The following is a 19,357-nucleotide window of genomic DNA, read 5'->3' as shown; positions in this document are numbered from 1 at the left end:
TGCAAAAGATGCAATATGTGAAGCATCTAAGCTTCTCTTCACATTCAGAAGATACCTTCACTCCACTGCACAAAAATTAATAGTTAGACCGCTGTGTTTTTGGGCGCCGGTGTCCTCTTTAGTGATGAATATTGTCATAGAATGCTCTCTTTTCAAGTGCTTGAACAAGTTGCTGGTTGAGTTAAAAGCAGTTGAAAGTTCTTTAGACTACATTTCACAGCAATATTTTTGTTTTTACGCTTAAGGAAATCAAAGTAATGTCTGTATTTCCACTTGAAGAAGCAAGCACTCCCGACAGCAACCATTTCAGCTCGCATTCTCCACTATTTAAAATCGAATGCTTATTAACTGATGTTGCAGCAGAAAACGTGATTTAAAATAAGCATTTTCTCTTCCAAAAACTATATTTGTAACGAAAGTAACACAATTACATTGACTTTAGGAATTGTAATCTAATTAAACAAATGTAAAATGTAATTCGTTACATCACTGCGTTCCTCAAAAATTAGAATACAGTAATGCGTTACTGTGGAACGCTTTACACCCAACTCTGTTGGTTAGTGTGGCATTGGACCAAATACAGGAAATATGTGATTTTAGAATACAAGCAAACAGTCAATTGACCAAGACAGCAAGTACAGGCCCAAGAAAGTTGCTTAAAAAATGAACGAGTCACTCCCGTGTCAAAAAAACTAAATGAATCACTCTTGTATAGCTCATCACCACTTTCCGTCAGGACTTCATTTCCCCTTTTCTTGAATCCATAGTTTTGGCCTTGCTCGTATCTCAGTGCTATGGCAAGCATCTATAACATTTAAATCTTTGTTCTGAACTGCTTGCTATAGCACAATAGGACTAGTTATAATATGATTGTAGATATCGCTCTAGTCTAAAGTATATTTATGACTATCAAAATAAAATTGTGGAAGTCTCTCATGCCTATAACATTGTCATAATCACATTGTACATATCTTCCAATTGTGTTTAGTTAAACTTGTAAAACAGATATCTGGAATTGGAATTATGACTAGTTAAAACCAGTGGTGGATATAAGCAAAAAGCAAGGTAAGCAGCCACTTAAGTCACTGAGGGATTTTGGGGGGGGGGGGGGGGGGGGGGTTTGGGGTTGGGGGGGGGGGGGGGTTAGGAAGCCTACCTAACTTTTTCAACCCCACCAGCAGCAAATTAAAAAAAAAAGACTAGCAAAGGTTTTTTGATGTTACTGGAGATTTTTAGAGATACAGTCAAACCTATTTGCTCCTCCTTTGTTTTAAATGTGATAATTTAAATGGACCGTTTAATATTTTCTTGCTGTTCTTAATCACAGAGATTTTAGTGACAGCAGTTTGCCAGAGATCAGAGTATTTTAAGGACAATTGGGGGAAAAAAGTAAAAAGACAACAAACAATGAAACGCAACTTCCTCCGTGATACTACTGTCTGGCCGAAACACCTGTCAGATGATGAGTGCACTGAGCTTGTTAAGAGATCGAGGGCGAGAGCCTGTTCAAATAACATTTCCCTGTGAAACGGCCGCTGATTCACATACAGCAATTATTCAGTGTGAAAAAAGGTGAAAAGATTAGTGTGATGGATTGTGAATTATATTTGTTTACATGTTTTTTTTTATTATTATTACTATTAAAATCTAACACAAAAATGGATAATTAACAGTACATCGGGGTGCCCAACTAGGTCCTGGAGGGCCGGTGTCCTGCAAAGTTTAGTTTCAACCCCAATCAGACACACCTGGGCTAGCAAATCAAGCTCTTGCTTTCTAGAAACATCTGTGCAGGTGTGCTGAGACAAGTTGGAGCTAAAATCTGCAGGACACTAGCCCTCCTGGATCGAGTTTAGACATCCCTGCTGTACTTGTTTTTTTTTTTTTTTTTTGTAAATTTATTGTTTTTAATTTTACATTAGGAAGATAAAGGTTCCTTTAAATGATATAAAATATACTTTAAATATTATATATATATATATATATATATATATATATATATATATATATATATATATATATATATATATATATATATATATATATACAGTTTTACAAAATTATTAGCCCCCTTTAAATTTTTATTTCTTCATATTTCCCAAATGATGTTTAACACAGCAAGGACATTTTTACAGTATGTCTGATAATATTTTTTCTCCTGGAGAAAGTCTTATTTGTTTTATTTAGGCTAGAATAAAAGCAGTTTTTAATTTTTAAATACCATTTTAAGGTCAAAATTATTACCCCCTTTAAGCTATATATTTTTTTGAAAGTCTACAGAACAAACCATCATTATACAATAACTTGCCTAATTACCCTAACCTGCCTAGTTAACATAATTAACCTAGTTAAGCCTTTAAATGTCACTTTAAGATGTATAGAAGTGTCTTGAAAAATATCTATTAAAATATTATTTACTGTCATCATGGCAAAGATAAAATAAATCTGTTATTACAAATTAGATATTAAAACTGTTATGTTTAGAAATGTGTTGAAAAAAATCTTCTCTCCATTAAACAGAAATTGGGGGAAAAAATAAACAGGGGGCGGGGGGGAGGGGTAATTCTGACTTCAACTGAAAGAAGGACTTAGTGAATGCTAGGGCCCCATACCTGGAATTCACTAAGTCCTTTGGTCAAAACTGAATTATGACTAGTACGGCTAGGGGTAAAACAGCTTGCCATACTAGTGTTAAGGGCGGGGATTAAAAAAGAAAGCAGGCGACCTTTTATCACATCCTCAATATCAGCATGACGCACCACTATTACATAACGTTACGCTGGGAGTTGAGTTCAGTTAGTTGCACAGCCAAACAAACTTTTTTAACGGACAGAAGCAGACTGACTGAACATGGCAGCAGTGAAAGCAAGCAATATCTTGATCACAGGAGCCAACCGGGGCTTGGGTTTAGAAATGGTGAAGCAGCTTTCTGAGAATTCTTGTGCAAATCAGCATGTTTTTGCTACGTGCCGTGACCCAGAGGGACCAAGGTCTGAGGTGAGTTATAAATAGTTACCATCTTAACTTCAGTTACCAGAAAATACTACACTCTAAAAAACGTTGGGTTATTTATTTAACCCAATGGTTGAGTTAAAAATATTTGGTGCTTTGTTGGGGTATTTTAAACCTTTTATTGGGTTATTTATTTAATAACTCAACCAGTTGGGTTACAATTTTGAAATTTCAACAGTCAACTGATTGATCTGACACAGAACCGCTGTAATATGCGTACGTGCTGCTCTTGCGTTAAGTTTATGCAAGCTCTAATGCAGTAATATTGTTATTTTTTTAATCAAATTGCCTCTTCGTGTCATGTTTTTTTTATATCTGTTTCACCTGGACTCTTAATTATTGATGATACAAGCGTGCGCGCTTCATAGCCGATCTATATGCGGACAAAAACGCTTTCTCTACCTCCGTGTTCATCTCTACAGTTGTTTGGGAGGAAATGATACACGTATTTGAGATATTCCGCCGTTAATGTCGTCTTTAGGACCCAGCAGAGACATCAAACCGGAGTCGCGTCCAGTCTTGTTGAAGGTATGTTATGTTGTCTAAAAACACTGTCCTTTCGCTAGGAAACTATATTGTAACAATTAAATACTAATATAGACACATATATGTGCTACATTTTGTTCAGGAAGTTGCTAGTTTTCCCAAGAAGTACGGAATCTGAGCATTATATTATTATTGGTTATTAATCGCCGCTAGAGGGCGCTGAATGGATCGCAACGTGAGAAAGTTATCCTGGACGAGCAGAGCAGAAGCTTGCTACATCATCTTTTATCAGAAGAGGATTCATGATCCATTTCAAGGTACTTGATTATTAACTATTGAAAGGTAAATGGTATTATGGTATTATTACTGTTTGTGTGTACTATATTGAAGGCCCTGAAAATTGCATTTTCCCTACATCTTATACTAACATACAGGGATGAAACCACAACCCTGATAATGTTAGATGCTAATATTAATGTTTAATCGGTTATATATGTGATACAACAATTAAATATAAGCTTAAAAAATTATATATATAAGAATTGTAACATCTGCTAGCTTTGTATAATAATAGTAGTAATATATGCTAATAAACAATAATACAAAGCCCTTAAACATACACTGTCCTTGCCCAGTTTTCAATTCAGGTGATGCTGTGACCACTCAACTGATGAATGTTGTCTGTCAGCTCATGTTAATTTGTGGTTAATTTAATTTTTTGTTTGTTTGTTCATTGTAGGTTGCTCTGGACAGAGCGAGCTTCAATCCTCCTTGATAATCTTGTTGAGAAAGGTGAGAAAACAACAGCTCTGTATTTTGTAATATGTACATGATGTAAAAATGCACCAATACACACACTTAAGCAGTATCATATGTTGTAAAGGTGTCTTTACATCACCATATGTCTTAAAATCAAATTCTACATTTGTAATTCTTCTGTAAATGCATTTATACTTCTCTGAACAGCACTGGTAGTGTGTAAAGACACAAATGTCTCTTTCAAAAGTGTTTCTGTGCCTTATTTCTGTGTGAATTTGGTATTAGACTGTATCAGGCATGAGGCCACAGGTAAGTACAGATGACTGATATAGAGTCTAAGCACAGTTCAGAAATTTCAGAACTCCACTCCTGGAACATTTGACCAAATTGTGATATTACAGACATTAACCTATTTATATTAATTATTGCATTATGACTGTTATTTCAGTAGAAATCTGTGATCAAGAGTTTGACTCTTGTTTCTGAGCATGAGAATTAAGCACACTGATGAACATCAGTGCACAATTGACCATGTAAAATGGACCTTATTTGCCCACCAAATTTGCAAATGTGATGCACCTTAACAACTCACATTAAAGACTAATTCTGCAGCTAAAAGTGCGCATTTTTATAGTTTTTTTTTTCTCTTTATCTGTTTAGGTACCCCTGGAGATGACCACTTACAGCCTTCCAGTTATCTTTTCTCCATTGCTAAACTGGGTAAATACATGATTTTTGTTGTTATTTGGTCCGGCATACATGTGCAAGTTTAAAATTTCTGTTTTAAGGTTGGAGCGAACATTATTTGGTATATGGAGGAGTAGGTAACTAAACCATTCTTGGTGTGAAATTCCATAGCATTTTTTCCTCTGTTAAAGTCAGTGGGGACGATCAAGTTTTTGATTTGCTTTGTCCTTTAAGTTATCATCTGTGGTCAGCAGAAAAAAATAAAATAAAAAAATCAACAACTTGAGGGTGAGTAAATGACGAATACACCCAAAAATCGGTGAAACAACCTCATTCAGCAGCAGAGGCGAATCCATCATGTTCTGGAGCTGGGTCAGTTGGCATTGCTGTGTGCAGTTTGCATGTCCCTCACAGTCCAAACGCATGCAGGATAGGTAAATTTAATTAACTAAAATGGCCGTAGTGTATGGGTGTTTCCCTGATTTTTGGGTGTATTCATCATTTACTCACCCTCAAGTAGTTGATTGATTTTTGTTTATTTTTTATTTATTTCTGCTGACCACAAATGATAACTTTAAAGGACAAAGCAAATGAAAAACTCAATAGTCCACTCCCGACTGACTTCAACAGAAGACAAAAACGCTATGGAATTTCACTGTGGACCAAGAATGGTTTAGTTACCTATATTGTTCAAAATATCATGTTTTGTGTTCATCTGAGGAGAGATTTAGAACAAGGGGAGGGTGAATTACTGATGACAGAATTTCCATTTTTGTGTAAAATATCCCTTTAATAAATCCAGTGTACTGTTTGCATGGCATGGATTTAAGTGCTGTTTTTGTTTATTTATTTTTAGATTGCTCAGGACAGGTATTTTATACCCACACACCAAAGAAACTTTTTGAGGTTTGGGGAGATGCATCACTGCGGATTCTCTCGTATTGCAAAAAAGAAGAGAGCCTTGGATCTACCAGTTCAAGCAAACATTTCATCTGGTGAGACAATCCTGTTTAACAGCTCTGTTTTAATCCCAATTTATAGCATTTCACCTTTGATATGAGGGTCTTGTTTTGAGTTTAATTATTGTGTTTTTTTCTGTTTGATATAAAGACAGCCTTGGAGATCCCACTTTGGAGATGTCGCTTTAACAACTCAGCCAGCTATCATTTCTTCACTGCCATACAGATTGTGCAGCAAGATGGTTCGGCCCTCATACCAGGATGAAAAACAAGAATTTGTTGATTTGCGACTTATAGGTGCATTATTTATGACAATAAATGCTGGACATTATTTAATTCATGTGTGTATACTTGTATTTCGTTCAGTACTTAGAGGAGGAGGAGCAACAGAGACAGAACCCTCTTGTCCTGCTGCTTGGGGATGAACTAGACTGCTCTCAGGCATTTGTTATTGTGAAAGATGTGGCACTAAATTCATGGATTTAAATAAAGCTTTGCCAATGTAATAAAAGCGGTGTATTTTTTATTTTTATATAAAGATGACTACTACTATAATAAAAATAATTAATAATAATAATAATAATAATAATAATAATAATAATAATAATAAAAATGTATTATTATTTAGGGGTTAAGCCACTTTTTGGCAAAATAACCCAACAAATTAGTTATTTTTATAACCCAAATTGTTGGGTTAACCTTATCAACCCAATGGATTGGGTTACAATAACCCAACAGAAGGTCGGTGCCAAATTGACCCATCTATGGGTTACCTGTTGGGTTATTATTAACCCAACTTTTTTAAGTGAGTAGGATATAACCTGATATGCATTAACTGTGCATTATCATTTTCAAGGCACTGAGAGAACTGGCAAAAAAGTATCCAAGTGTGATCACTATCATACGTCTTGGTAATGTTTTTGTCATTTTAAATATTATATATATATATGAATTGTGTATATATATATATATATATATATATATATATATATATATATATATATATATATATATATATATATATATATATATACATACACACACACACACACACACACACACAGTTGAAGTCATAATAATTAAACCCCCTGAATTATTAGCCCCCCCTGTTTATTTTTTTCCCCAATTTCTGTTTAACAGAGAGAAGATTTTTTTCAACCCATTTCTAAACATAATAGCTTTAATAACTCATTTCTAATAACTGGCTTATTCTAGCTTAAAGGGGCTAATAATTTTGACCTCAAGATGTTTTTTATTTTTTTTATTAAAAACTGGTTTTATCCTAGCTAAAATAAAACAAATAAGACTTTCTCCAGAAGAAAAAATATTATCAGACATAAAGTACTGTAAAAATTTCTTTGTTAAACATCATTTGGGAAATATTTTAAAAAGAAAAAAAACTCAAGGGGGGTTTAATAATTCTTATTTCAACTGTGTATAAATAATTACTTGTTAAACTTTTTTTGTTTTGTTTAATAGTACAGTGCAAAAAAAGTTTGAATCTAATTTCTAATCCAAATATATAAAAAATTCTTAAATGAAGAATCATTTTGTCAACTTTTTTGTCAAGTAAAATTTTCAGAAGTAATAAATCAAAATTAAGTGAGCTTTTCCATATAACAAGCTAAATAATCAGCCATTGATGCAAGTAAAATAATCAGGAACCCATTGGCAGATTATGTTGCTTGTTTCAAAGAAAAAGCACATCTAATTGTCACATCATTTCTGAAAAAAAAAACATAAGTTTTTACATGTTGCCAAAATGCTTCCTCAAATTTTTGGAAACACTTTATAATTACTACACACTATGAATCATTTATTAAACATTAGCATCTAGTGAATTCATTATTTGTTAAGCATTAACTCTACATTAATAAACGTTAGTAAGTAGTTTATAATAATTGTACTTTCATAATTTCACCTTTCACCCTGTTCACAGACTGTTTTCTCTTCTGCCTTCCGGCAGGCGCTTCAGGCTCCCCCGGACAAACACCAGCAGACTGAGGAACAGCTTTTTCCTCAGAGCTGTCTCCCTTTTGATCTCTGCCCCTCACAGACTCTTTTGCCCCTCAATACACCCTCCACTCTCCTCTAACTTATACTCCTCACAATCACTGCACTGTTTAACATTTGCACATTTAAATTTGCACATATTCATTGCACTACATTGCACTGATTCATTTATTTGAACTGTACATACCCACTGCACATGGACATTTGTAATTATGTACACACCCACTGTACATATACATTTGTAATTGTTTATCTATCTGCACACTTCTGATTATTATTAGCACCCTGTACATATATCCATTTATTGTAAATTGCTGTTCATAGCCAATACAACCTGCATATAATCTTCATAGTACATCCATCTGTAAATATCAACATAGTTTTTCTATAACTGCACTTTATAACTTATACCTGTATTCTGCACTTGCTGCTATTGCACTGCTGGTTAGACCTAAACTGCATTTCGTTGCCTTGTACTTGTACATGTGTAATGACAATAAAGTTGAATCTAATCAAATCTAATCTAATAATTTGTGACTGGTTGATTTTTCATTACTAAATTAAGTATTGAGTTATTTACAAACCGTTTGTATTTAAGAGTAGTTGGAGGTTTTTAAGATCATTTAGAATGAGTTAGTAAATGACTATTGAAATTAATATTTCATATTATTCTGGCATAGTAATGGTTGCTATGTATTTTAATAAATGCCTTATTAACTCAACTTCAAGCAGTTTTGTGACCTAATCTACAGTGAGAACTATTTATGCTTTATAAATCCTTTATAAATGACAATTAAAGGCTTGGTATTTAATGAACAATAATCTTTGCAATCTTATCTAAAAAATAAAATTACTGTAAAGTTTAAACTTTGCTAAATAACAGGAGTGTCAAAATACAACATAAAACTGGGTAAAACAACAACATTACAATAATTTAACAGTATAATAAGATGCAATGTTTGAACTGTACAGTATTTTTTTTATTTTATATAAGGTTGCAAAGATTTGTTTTTCATTTGATACAGTTTCATTTGTGTATCTTCAAATGAATAGTAATGATTAAAGTCGTTTGTGTAAATTTTTTCCTGTTTAGAATTTAACTGACCCTTTAATTCTCCTTTTTAAGGGATTTATAAAGCATAAATAGTGCTCACTTTAGATTAGGTTACAAAACTAGATGAAGTTGAGTTAATAAAACATTTAACTATTAGTATATGCCTGAATAATAAGAATTCTAAATGTTAAATTAAATGTAAAAAAAAAATGTTAATTTGAATAGTTTATTAATCATTTACTAACTCATTCTGAATGATCTTAAAAACACAAAATTTGCTTAAATAACTTGTTTGTAAATAATGCAATACTTAATTTAGTAATGAATAATAAATCATTAACAAAGTATGAAAGTACAATTATTAAGCACATAATAAATGTGCTTAAGTCAATAATACAGCATTTGTAGTTTCAGTTATAAACTGCTTACTAACATTTATTAATGTAAAGTTAATGCTTAACAGATAATGAATTCACTATTTGCTCATGCTTAATAAATGGTTCATAGTGTGTAGTTATTATAAGGTGTTACCGAATTTTTTGGTATTTGACTAGAAACAAAAAAAAAACTTTTAAGTAAGAAAAGCCATTTTTGCAGTGTAGAATGCATTATTTTGTTCTGTTACTATTAGATGCTGATGATCCATGCAGTATCAAAGAGTCTGCCAAAAAAGTGGGTGCTTTACTCGGAGCAAATGGGTTAAACCTACTGGTGAATAATGCTGCAATCTTGGCACGTGGCATCATTAAGACCAGCCAAGCTGAGGACATGAAAAACTCCTTCAACACCAATGTCATAGGACCCTTATTGATCATTCAGGTAATGTAGTTTAAAAAAAAAACATTATATGAGGTGTAAAGCAGCAATTTGTCCATTAAAAATCAGTCCAGCACATTAGTGCAGTCAATAGCTGGGTAAACATCTGAGCCACCAGAACATACATTTATGACTGTACGTTTATCACTTCTGGGAAAGAGCTAGTTCTGTGCCAGAGTTTGTTGTATTGTGCAAAAAGTAAAGCTTAAACTTGTTAAACTGGTTTCTTAGCCTGAGTGCACAAACACACAGCTGCATTGTTAAAATGAGCTTCCACTTTGTTGCACTGTTTGTTATATCAATCTCTACTAGTAGTTCTGACCAGACAGTTTGTTCTGTCACTGTAATTACTTCAGGTTTGTGTCCACTATTAATGTTTTACATCACTTAAATTATGATCAGTCGCTTACTTTTCAAGGTAATGTGTTTTTTGAATGCACATATACTCAAATGTTTTGGTTTGATTCTGAATATCTTACATTTAAACTTAAAGGTAAAAAAATTGAATTTACCTGTAAAGATATTTTTTGACATACAGTATTAATAATAAAACTTTAGAGCAAAATTTGTTTATTAATTTAATGATTATATATGGGAAACATGTATTGACATGTAAACAAACAAAAATTGTCCAGTCATACATTTATATGTTTAAAATTGATCTTAAGCATTACATAGAAACTCTAAAAAACAATAAAAATAAAAAAATCTATAAGAATATATGCAATTTTGGAATCATTTTCTTATGCAAATTTCATGGAATTTATATATCCCCTGTAATTTTATTTATTTTTTGTTTGTTTTTTTCTCTATTGATTTACTTCATGTAAAAGAAATGTCAGTACTGTATTCTTCAACTTTTGTGTTTTATTGTTCTTATTATGCAATTTAAAAAACAAATTTTAAGATAATGACAAACAACAGAACATGCCTTGCAAAAATAGGCCAAAAACTTCATTATTTATGGTACCTTTATTAAAGCTGTGCCAGTTCAGCTTTTGAATTACAAAGATGTGTATTTTTCTCTTTCTTCTATGTAGGAGTATCTGCCATATCTACAGACAGCGGCCAAAGCCAGCGGAACACCAGGTATGTCCAGTAATAAAGCAGCGATCATCAACATTTCCACTCTTGGAGGATCTATGACTACAATGCCAGCAATGTTCACACAGTTCCCAGTGCTGCCATATTGCGTGAGCAAGGTAAAGCAAAGTCTTGCTCTTGCAGAAATAACACTGGATTCATTTCTCTGCCCTTGAGGTATTAAGGGAATGAGTTGATCTTTATCTCATATGCTGTGTTTATCTATCAGGCAGGATTTAACATGCTGACTGTTTTGGCTGCTGAGGAGGTGAAGGGGGATGAGATTCTTTGCATGGTGCTTCATCCGGGATGGGTGAAGACTGATCTGGGTGGAAAAGACGTGAGTGCTTATTTATTAACACCAACATGAAATTTATTTTATTGATTTATGTTAAATGATTTTCAAATTGAAGTCACAATACAGGATGATGAAAAAGTATGTGGTCAATGGAAACCAATAGATCAGGAGTGCGTTTCCCAAACAACGACATAACTCATGGCTGAACTATCATAGTACGATGCATCGTTTGGGAAAAGAACGATGTAGTCATGAGTGTTTTCCAAAATCGTAGTTTCTCTGTAGCAGATCCGTCGTTTGAACCACATTAGTTCTAATTAAAAACGTCCATAAACTTCTTTAAGGAAAAACACCATAATTTTAGTGCAAATCATATTGTTTTACATGCACACGCATTTAAAAAAAAATTCCAATATTAGTTTTGGTAAAAACATGCACTCATTTTCCATATTAATTGAAATATATATAAACGGCACATATAGAGCCAATGGTTCTTTAACAATTACTATTGAGAATATTCCATATTCTATTCTAACACATAAAATCACTTAGCTAACACACATTATAATATCATATATAAATGATATTATTATTAATTATCATATATAAACTATTATTTATTATTTATTAGGATATTGTTTATTTATTTTTTTTTGTTTATTTTATTTATTGTAAAAGTCTACATTTACAATTTGACACATTCAAACCACTGCAGAAATGTTCTAACCTAATAAATTGACTATTTTAAATTAAACCTATCAATGAATGCCTTATATTTTTGTATTCACAAGCTTTGGAGACATAAATTCCACTTTTAAATATTAGGTGACCTAAAGCTTTCGTCATGAGCCACGGCTGTGTTCAAAATGGCATAAATGCTTTCAAAGTGCACTGGGAAAGGAACACAATTGTCAATATGATGATCGCTAAAGCTGAACTGTAAAAGAATACTTGGAAAGCAAATTACACCTAAGAGAGATGGCTTTAATGTTTAGGGTTAGGGATTAAATGTTGAAATGTTCGAAAGGAATAGGGCTTAGGAAGGATAACTGGAAACAGAACACAACAGAAATTTTGCTTCTAACTACAGCTCGAGAGGTGTACAAGTTTGTGTCACAGTTTGCGAATGTTTGTTAAAACGATGGATTTGGGAAACGCCAACTCAACGAACTATGTTTGTAATGACGCAACTTGTGACCTATGACACTTTTAGTGCGGTTCAAACAGTTGTGTATGATTACAATGTCGCTGGTGTTGGGCAGTAGCGTCACTGCAAGTACATTTCTCAGTAGCATGGCGGTAGCGTTTCTGCTTTCTCAAATAGCTTTTCAGTAGCGAAGCTATTATTTTTAGCAAGTAGAGCAGTAGCGTCCACACAAGCCATATTTGCCGTTCATGGTTCAATAAGTGACGGCACCAACAGCTGGAAGTCCGGTATCTAGCCGATGGAAGTAAATCCATATGATGGCAAGAATGACGATTTCTTCTTCTTCGTTTTACAGTGGTCGACAACAAACTTTTTGATTCTGTGCTCAAATACTTTACAACACAATAGTACTCAAATTAATTTGTTGTGGTACTTTATTATATATACAATTGAAGTCAGAATTATTAGCCCCCTAAATTATTAGCCCCCCTTGTTTATTTTTTCCCCAATTTCTGTTTTACAGAGAGAAGATTTTTCTCAACACATTTCTAAACATAATAGCTTTAATAACTAATTTCTAATAACTGAATTATTTTATCTTTGCCACGATGACAGAAAATAATATTTTACTAAATATTTTTCAAGACACTTTTATACATCTTGAAGTGACATTTAAAGGCTTAACTAGGTTAATTAGGTTAACTAGGCAGGTTAGGGTAATTAGGCAAGTTATTGTATAATGATGGTTTGTTTTGCAGACTATAGAAAAAAAATAGCTTAAAGGGGCTAATAATTTTGACCTTAAAATGGCTTTTAAAAAATTAAAAACTGCTTTTATTCTAGCCAAAATAAAACAAATGACTTTCTCAAGAAGAAAAAATATTATCAGACATACTGTAAAAATTTCCTTGCTCTGTTAAACATCATTTGGAAAAGAAAAAAAAATCAAAGGGGGGCTAATAATTCTGACTTCAACTGTATATATATATATACTACATTATGTAGTGTAATCTATTAATGAAGAGTTGTAAATATATATACAATATAATGCTTATTCCTAAATATTTCCCTTTACTATACATTACTATGGTATTTTAAGTTTTTGCTGTTTAGTACAGCATATTATTTGCAGCAAATAATTAAACTGAACAATTATGCCACATATGTTTCATTGACAATTTTATTAATTACTAAGATATGATTGACTTAGATTTAAGTTGCTTCGATTTAAAAATGAAAATGGCGAAAACAGCTTAGATGTAGTGAAGTTACTTTTGCCAAGTAGCTTTTAGCTTAGCTTGCTACATTTACCAGAAGGTAGCTTTTAGTGTAGTTAAGCTACATTTTAACTAGAGTAGCTAATAGCTTAGCTCACTACTTTTTTCAAGTAGTTTGTCCAACACTGAATGTCACTTTTTTTAATTTATTTTAAACCACATGATTGTCTTAATGTTCTGCTCTAAATCTTTGGGTCATGCTGATTTTAATCATTTTTAAACCATTTCTACCATTCATATTTTATTTTGCACACGTGATTGACATTACCTTTTATAGTATACTAACTTTGATATTCTAAATATATTTGAGAAAGGTATATAATACCTTTTTTACATAGTGACATGTTTGTTTTTATCTTCACCAGGCGACACTTGAACCAAAAGAAAGTGTGGAGGGGATGCTGCATGTCATTGGTGGTCTTACCGAGAAGCAGCATGGTGGATTTTTGGACTACACTGGAGCAACTCTGCCCTGGTAAACCAGAAGAAAAAAGATATCCATTATGAGAGCTTCCAAAACGGCTGATCCAGGTCCAAACTGCTCAATTTAATCCATTAGCCATAAAAGCCGCATTATTCGCACTCAATGTATGATAATAACAGACACACTATTGATATAAAGCCATATTTCTACCAGTAATCACTTAATAAAGCTGTAAAGTGTTACTGTTTTTTATTGTACATTGCAGATATCTCTCTTATCAAACATACATGGGGTGGTTCTAGAAAATTATTAATAGGTTGAAAAATGGGTGACACAGGGACGCTGAGGAGTGGAAAGACTAAACAACTTAAATACTGTTAAAGCAATATCTCACATGCAGCATAATACATAAAGCAAATAACACCAAATCAGCAGACTGAATTAAAGTAAAAACAAAATGATATGATATTATAATAAATCCATGAAATGAGAAGTGTGTCAAATGTGATCTAAGAAAAAAAATGTGATTAATATTTATATGAAGAGTCATTTACTATTGCTTTATTAGTAAGTGTATTGAGAATGCTTTTGGAAGATCTTGGTAGTAGGAAATAGGTGAATATTGTTGTTCATGCACTAGAGAAGGCACATACTCTGTGGTGGGTAGGTCACCTGTTCATATCATGTGATTAAATACTTGCATTTGGGTTTAATTAAACAAGTATTTGTGGCAGGAAACATATAGTTCTTCCATAGACTCCCAAGCTTCTTTATTGCAAGTAATGTTTTTTTTATGAATGTTATTATCGCATGGACAATAAATCAATAAACCAACCCTATTATGTGGAGATTGTTAATTTGTTTGTAATAAATGTTTGTTTTTGAGTTTGTGTAACATTTTATGCTTACTGTAATATTAACTATTTGCATTTTTTGTAGTGATGAGAGAATCAAAAGTTTTCAAAGCATTGGCAGCAACTGAGTTAGTTGCTTCACAAAATGATTCACTGTTTTGCAGCCTTAAAAACACCATGTGCTAGGGACACCTGGTGGTCTAAACTGTGTAAATGCAACAAAAACTATGCACTGGAAATTATAAGTATAACCTATGAGCATAACCTATAAATGCACTTATCGAATTTCATTAAAAGTGCCTATGTAACGCCCACCGGTTCTATACCACCCAACCCATTGCGAGGTGGAATCGAACCAGCGACTTTCAACATGGGAGTCAAGTTGCTCTACCAAGGAGGCTAAAGACTATGGCCTTTAGCACCTTTAGAGGTCAGAGGAGTGAGGTATACCTGCACAGGACTTCACTAACTGGCCTCCACTACACTCTCCCCCCTGAACCTCACCCCATCCAGATGAAGGCACCAATGTAACCCCCACGGGTCCTCCACCACCGAACCTATTCCTAGCTGGGATCAAACCAGCAACTCTCCGCATGGTAGTCGGTTGCTCTACCAAAGAGGCTAAAGACTATGGCCTCTGGCATTTATTCCTAGATCACCTTCAGAAGTCAAAGGAGTGAGGTTTATCTGCACAGCATTTCGCTAGCTAGACTCCGCTACATCTACATAATTTGTTCTTTAACACATTTTCAAGGTTTATGTAATACCTGTCAACCCTCTTGTTTTTTTCTGGCATTCTCCCGTATTTTACAACTCTATCCCGCTGTCATCCCATAAAGATATTTTCCTATATTTCTCCCATATTTTTAATCAGTCTATGAAGGGTTGCAATAAACATCAAAAAACTGATTCTCCCTATGTGCAACCTTACCTCCAAACCACCAGGGGATGCTCTTTGCTTTTAAATGTGAATCTGTTCTGTGCTTTTATTTTTTTGTCATGAAAACACTTTAGCTGCGTCCAAAACCGCATACATGCATACTATATAGTACACTAAAAACAGTATGCAAGCCGAGTAGTATGTCAGAATCCATAGAATTTGTAAAACCAGTATGTGATAAGTACCCAGATGACCTACAACTTCCAGCGAGATTCTGAAGTGCGCATTAGACGGACGCTACGCTATCCCATGATGCACCTCGAGAGAATTCATGAATGAGAGTGAAGCGACTGATGTGGATAGGTCTTGTGATGATGACAAAATGGCAGATGTGGTACATCCAAGTTCCGTTCATACTACTCACATTCATACAGTATAGAACATACTTTTCTAAAGGTCGATTAGTATGTTTAAATTCAAATGCTCTACCTACTGAGTAGTAGGCGATTTCAGACGCAGTCTGAAAAACGACTGGATTTTCTTTCTTTCCATTACAGGTGCCATTGCCCCTCCTATGCAATCCTCAAAACAGTCAGTCCATGTAGTGGTGAGTGACTGTCAGACACGCTCCAAAGTTACAAATAGACTGTTTCCCAAACGGATTCTGCTAGGATCTGTGCACTTTTAAAGGGACATCTCTGTGGGGAATCCCTTATATTGACAACTCAATGTTGACAGGTATGGTTTATGTGTGTTCTATGGTGGGCTATTCCAAACAGGCCAAAAAGAAACTAATAACTATTATTCCTTTTCATTTTACAAATGTCTCCTTTAAATGTCTAATTATTGTCCAAAATCAGGTAAAAACTATTAAACCTGGGGTCAATTCTTCTTATGTGGATTACTCAGTTAGCTGGATTTGGTTATTGACAATTTGACACAATCCAGGATCGTTTCGTTCTTCAAAACTCATCTGAGAGTTGTTGTCATAGCAACAGGTCTGGCAGCTCAAACCTACTCGTGAGCAGACTCATTTCATATAAACAGGATTAGATTGAGTCATTTCAAGCAAAGGAGATACTGAAAGTATGTACCGAATGCTGATATTTTCTTACAGTAGTAACCTATGGGTTATATACACTTGGGAAAATAGTAAAATAAAATAAAAAACTATAAATACATTTAGAATTTATAATAATAAAAAATATTTCATATTAAATAATTTTTAATATTTATGTTTATATACATACAAGTAAAAAAAAATTATAAAACTTATGCAATCTGCACTCCGAAATAAAAGTATAAAAACTCCCCAAAGGGGTTCAAAGAGAACATTTATTAATATGGACTTTTTAGACAAACGCATCTATAAAACATACCATTTTAAGGTACCAGGCCAGCTATAGTACAATTTGTGTGTGATTATAGACATGCACAATATTCGACTGTTTTTTGTTTTGCTTGTCTGTTTTTTACGAAAGAATAATAATTTATGCAGTCATGCACATGTTTTGACAGCTAATATGTCGGTGATTTGATGCTTTGCAAAAGTTGCAGACACTTTTACCAATATCAAAATGCATTTTGATGCAAAATTTATTTAAATTCCAGACGCCGATTAAGAAACTTAAATATGCCTAGCTAGGCTACTGTATTAAAGCAAATCTGATCTAATACGTAAAACTAAATAAATTGCTAAATACTCTTGACACATGAAAGTGTAAGGCCTGCAGCTCACAACTAAGGTGAAAAGTTGTGATTGCGTATCACATTTAACAAACAGTTTACTATGCATTTTATGTAATTTTGCTCAGATGGATAATTGAATATTAATCAGATGATGTCATTACGCTGCTGTGCCATCAGCCAATCATTGCACTGCTGATCCTGATTTAGAGGATCGATAGATCTGTCCTTCACAACACATGCAGCGATCTCAGATCAGTTCATCCAGATATTTTAATCTAATTTGCGAACTTGTTTGAAGAACCAAATGAGCCAGAGATCAGTTATTAAGATTAAAAGATCCAGGATATGTCAAATCATCTTAGATCATTTAATCGAGGTATGAAGAACAGACCCCTTTTCGGCACTGGAGGTAATCTGAAGAAACCCGTGCCACAAGCAGAGAAGCCTTACATTTTATAAATGTTTTGAAACAGTAATGATATAACAAAGCCCTGTTTACAGAAATCATGTGACCTTCACAAGATCTATTATTAGTATGCAAATCACTAGGCTTCAAGCTGCAAGAATTGGCTACTGCCTGACAAAAGCAATGCATTCTGATAAGACAATTTGTCTGAATTTAATCGGCACTGCAGCCATCTTATGATAACCTGTGTCATCAAAGTACCACGGTAGCAAAACGATCACGGCAAGCACTGCGATCAGTTGCTGCAGTTTCTCAAAATCGGCTGCAAAAGACTTTAATGATGACACACTTTATTCTCATTGGTCATATTCTGTGATGAAAAAGATGAGTGAAAGTACAAAGTGTCCGAATTGACCGCAGTCTCTCAACTTATCCTGGGTCTTAGTGGGTCAACTTGAACAAGCCTACTGTGTCCTTGCCTACAATGTCTCTGAAAAGTTCTGTGAGCATTAGTTGTTCCTCAAGGCCAGGGGTGTCTAAACTTGGTCCCGGAGAGCTGATATCCTGCAGATTTTAGCTCCAACTTGCCTCAACACACCTGCAAAGACGTTTAAGCCTATTGCAAGCTTGATTAGCTAGCCCAGGGGTGTCTGATTGGGGTTGGAAGTAAGCTTTGCAAGACACCGGCCCTCCAGGACTGAGTTTGGGCACCCCTGCTCAAGGAAGAGATATGCAGTTTATGAGGAATAACATACCCCACAAATAGAGACTAGTTCTGTCGAACGTCTACAACAGGGGTGACCACCCCTATTCCTAGAGATCTACTTTCCTGCAGATTTCAGTTGCGACCCATATCAAACACACCTGACTGTAATTATCAAGTGCTGTCTAGGTGCTAATTAATTGTTTTAGGTGTATCTGATAAGGGCTGGAGCTGTACTCTGCAGAAAGGTAGATCTCCAGGAACAGGGTTGAGAACCCCTGGTCTACAAGGTCCAAGCATGGCTACAACCCACCACAGTGAAAATACTGCAAACCTTCATTGTATTCACAGACTTCTACCCTCCAGTGTTACCCCCTAAACCTTTCAGACAATCTGACACACTTGTGTCATTGCTTTACTATCCTGACATTTTGTGGTGAAGGTAGATGCCAATTGCCAAAACCACGTGTACCAAAGATATACTTTCTCATTGGCTGGAAACTTTTGCGGGATTTTCCCGGTTGTTAGAACCATTTTGGTTGAGATTCTACTCATAACTTGGTGATTCTACATCTTGACGTGGAAACACTGCAGAACACTGATTTGAAGAGAGAGAAACAGTACACTAGTTTTGCAGCTGGAGACCCCAGTATTGCTAGATTTCATTAAAGCCACAATATGTAAGATTTATCAATATCCAGAAAGCTTTATATTTTTGCTGAATTTTGTATTTACGATTTGAAGAAATAAATCCAGAGAAATAAGCTATTTTAATTAGTAACACGGACCATGTCCTGTGCCACTATGTTA

At 34.1% G+C, this 19,357-nt stretch overlaps 1 protein-coding gene across 1 annotated transcript; it reads left to right on the top strand.

Moving 5' to 3' along the window:
- Positions 1-2,753: 2,753 nt before the first annotated feature.
- On the top strand, positions 2,754-14,854 carry zgc:92161 (uncharacterized protein LOC447817 homolog). The gene is made up of 6 exons (XM_056454191.1): positions 2,754-2,997; positions 6,760-6,814; positions 9,602-9,789; positions 10,827-10,988; positions 11,099-11,209; positions 13,957-14,854. Exons 1-6 carry the CDS (start codon positions 2,851-2,853, stop codon positions 14,068-14,070), a joined length of 777 nt encoding a protein of 258 aa, XP_056310166.1. The 5' UTR covers positions 2,754-2,850; the 3' UTR covers positions 14,071-14,854.
- The last annotated feature ends 4,503 nt before the right edge of the window (positions 14,855-19,357 follow it).

The sequence above is a fragment of the Danio aesculapii genome, chromosome 3 (assembly GCF_903798145.1).
Source record: "Danio aesculapii chromosome 3, fDanAes4.1, whole genome shotgun sequence".
Taxonomy (NCBI): domain Eukaryota; kingdom Metazoa; phylum Chordata; class Actinopteri; order Cypriniformes; family Danionidae; genus Danio; species Danio aesculapii.
The sequence above is the reverse complement of the archived record's forward strand: the minus strand, read 5'-3'. Positions and strand labels throughout refer to the sequence as shown.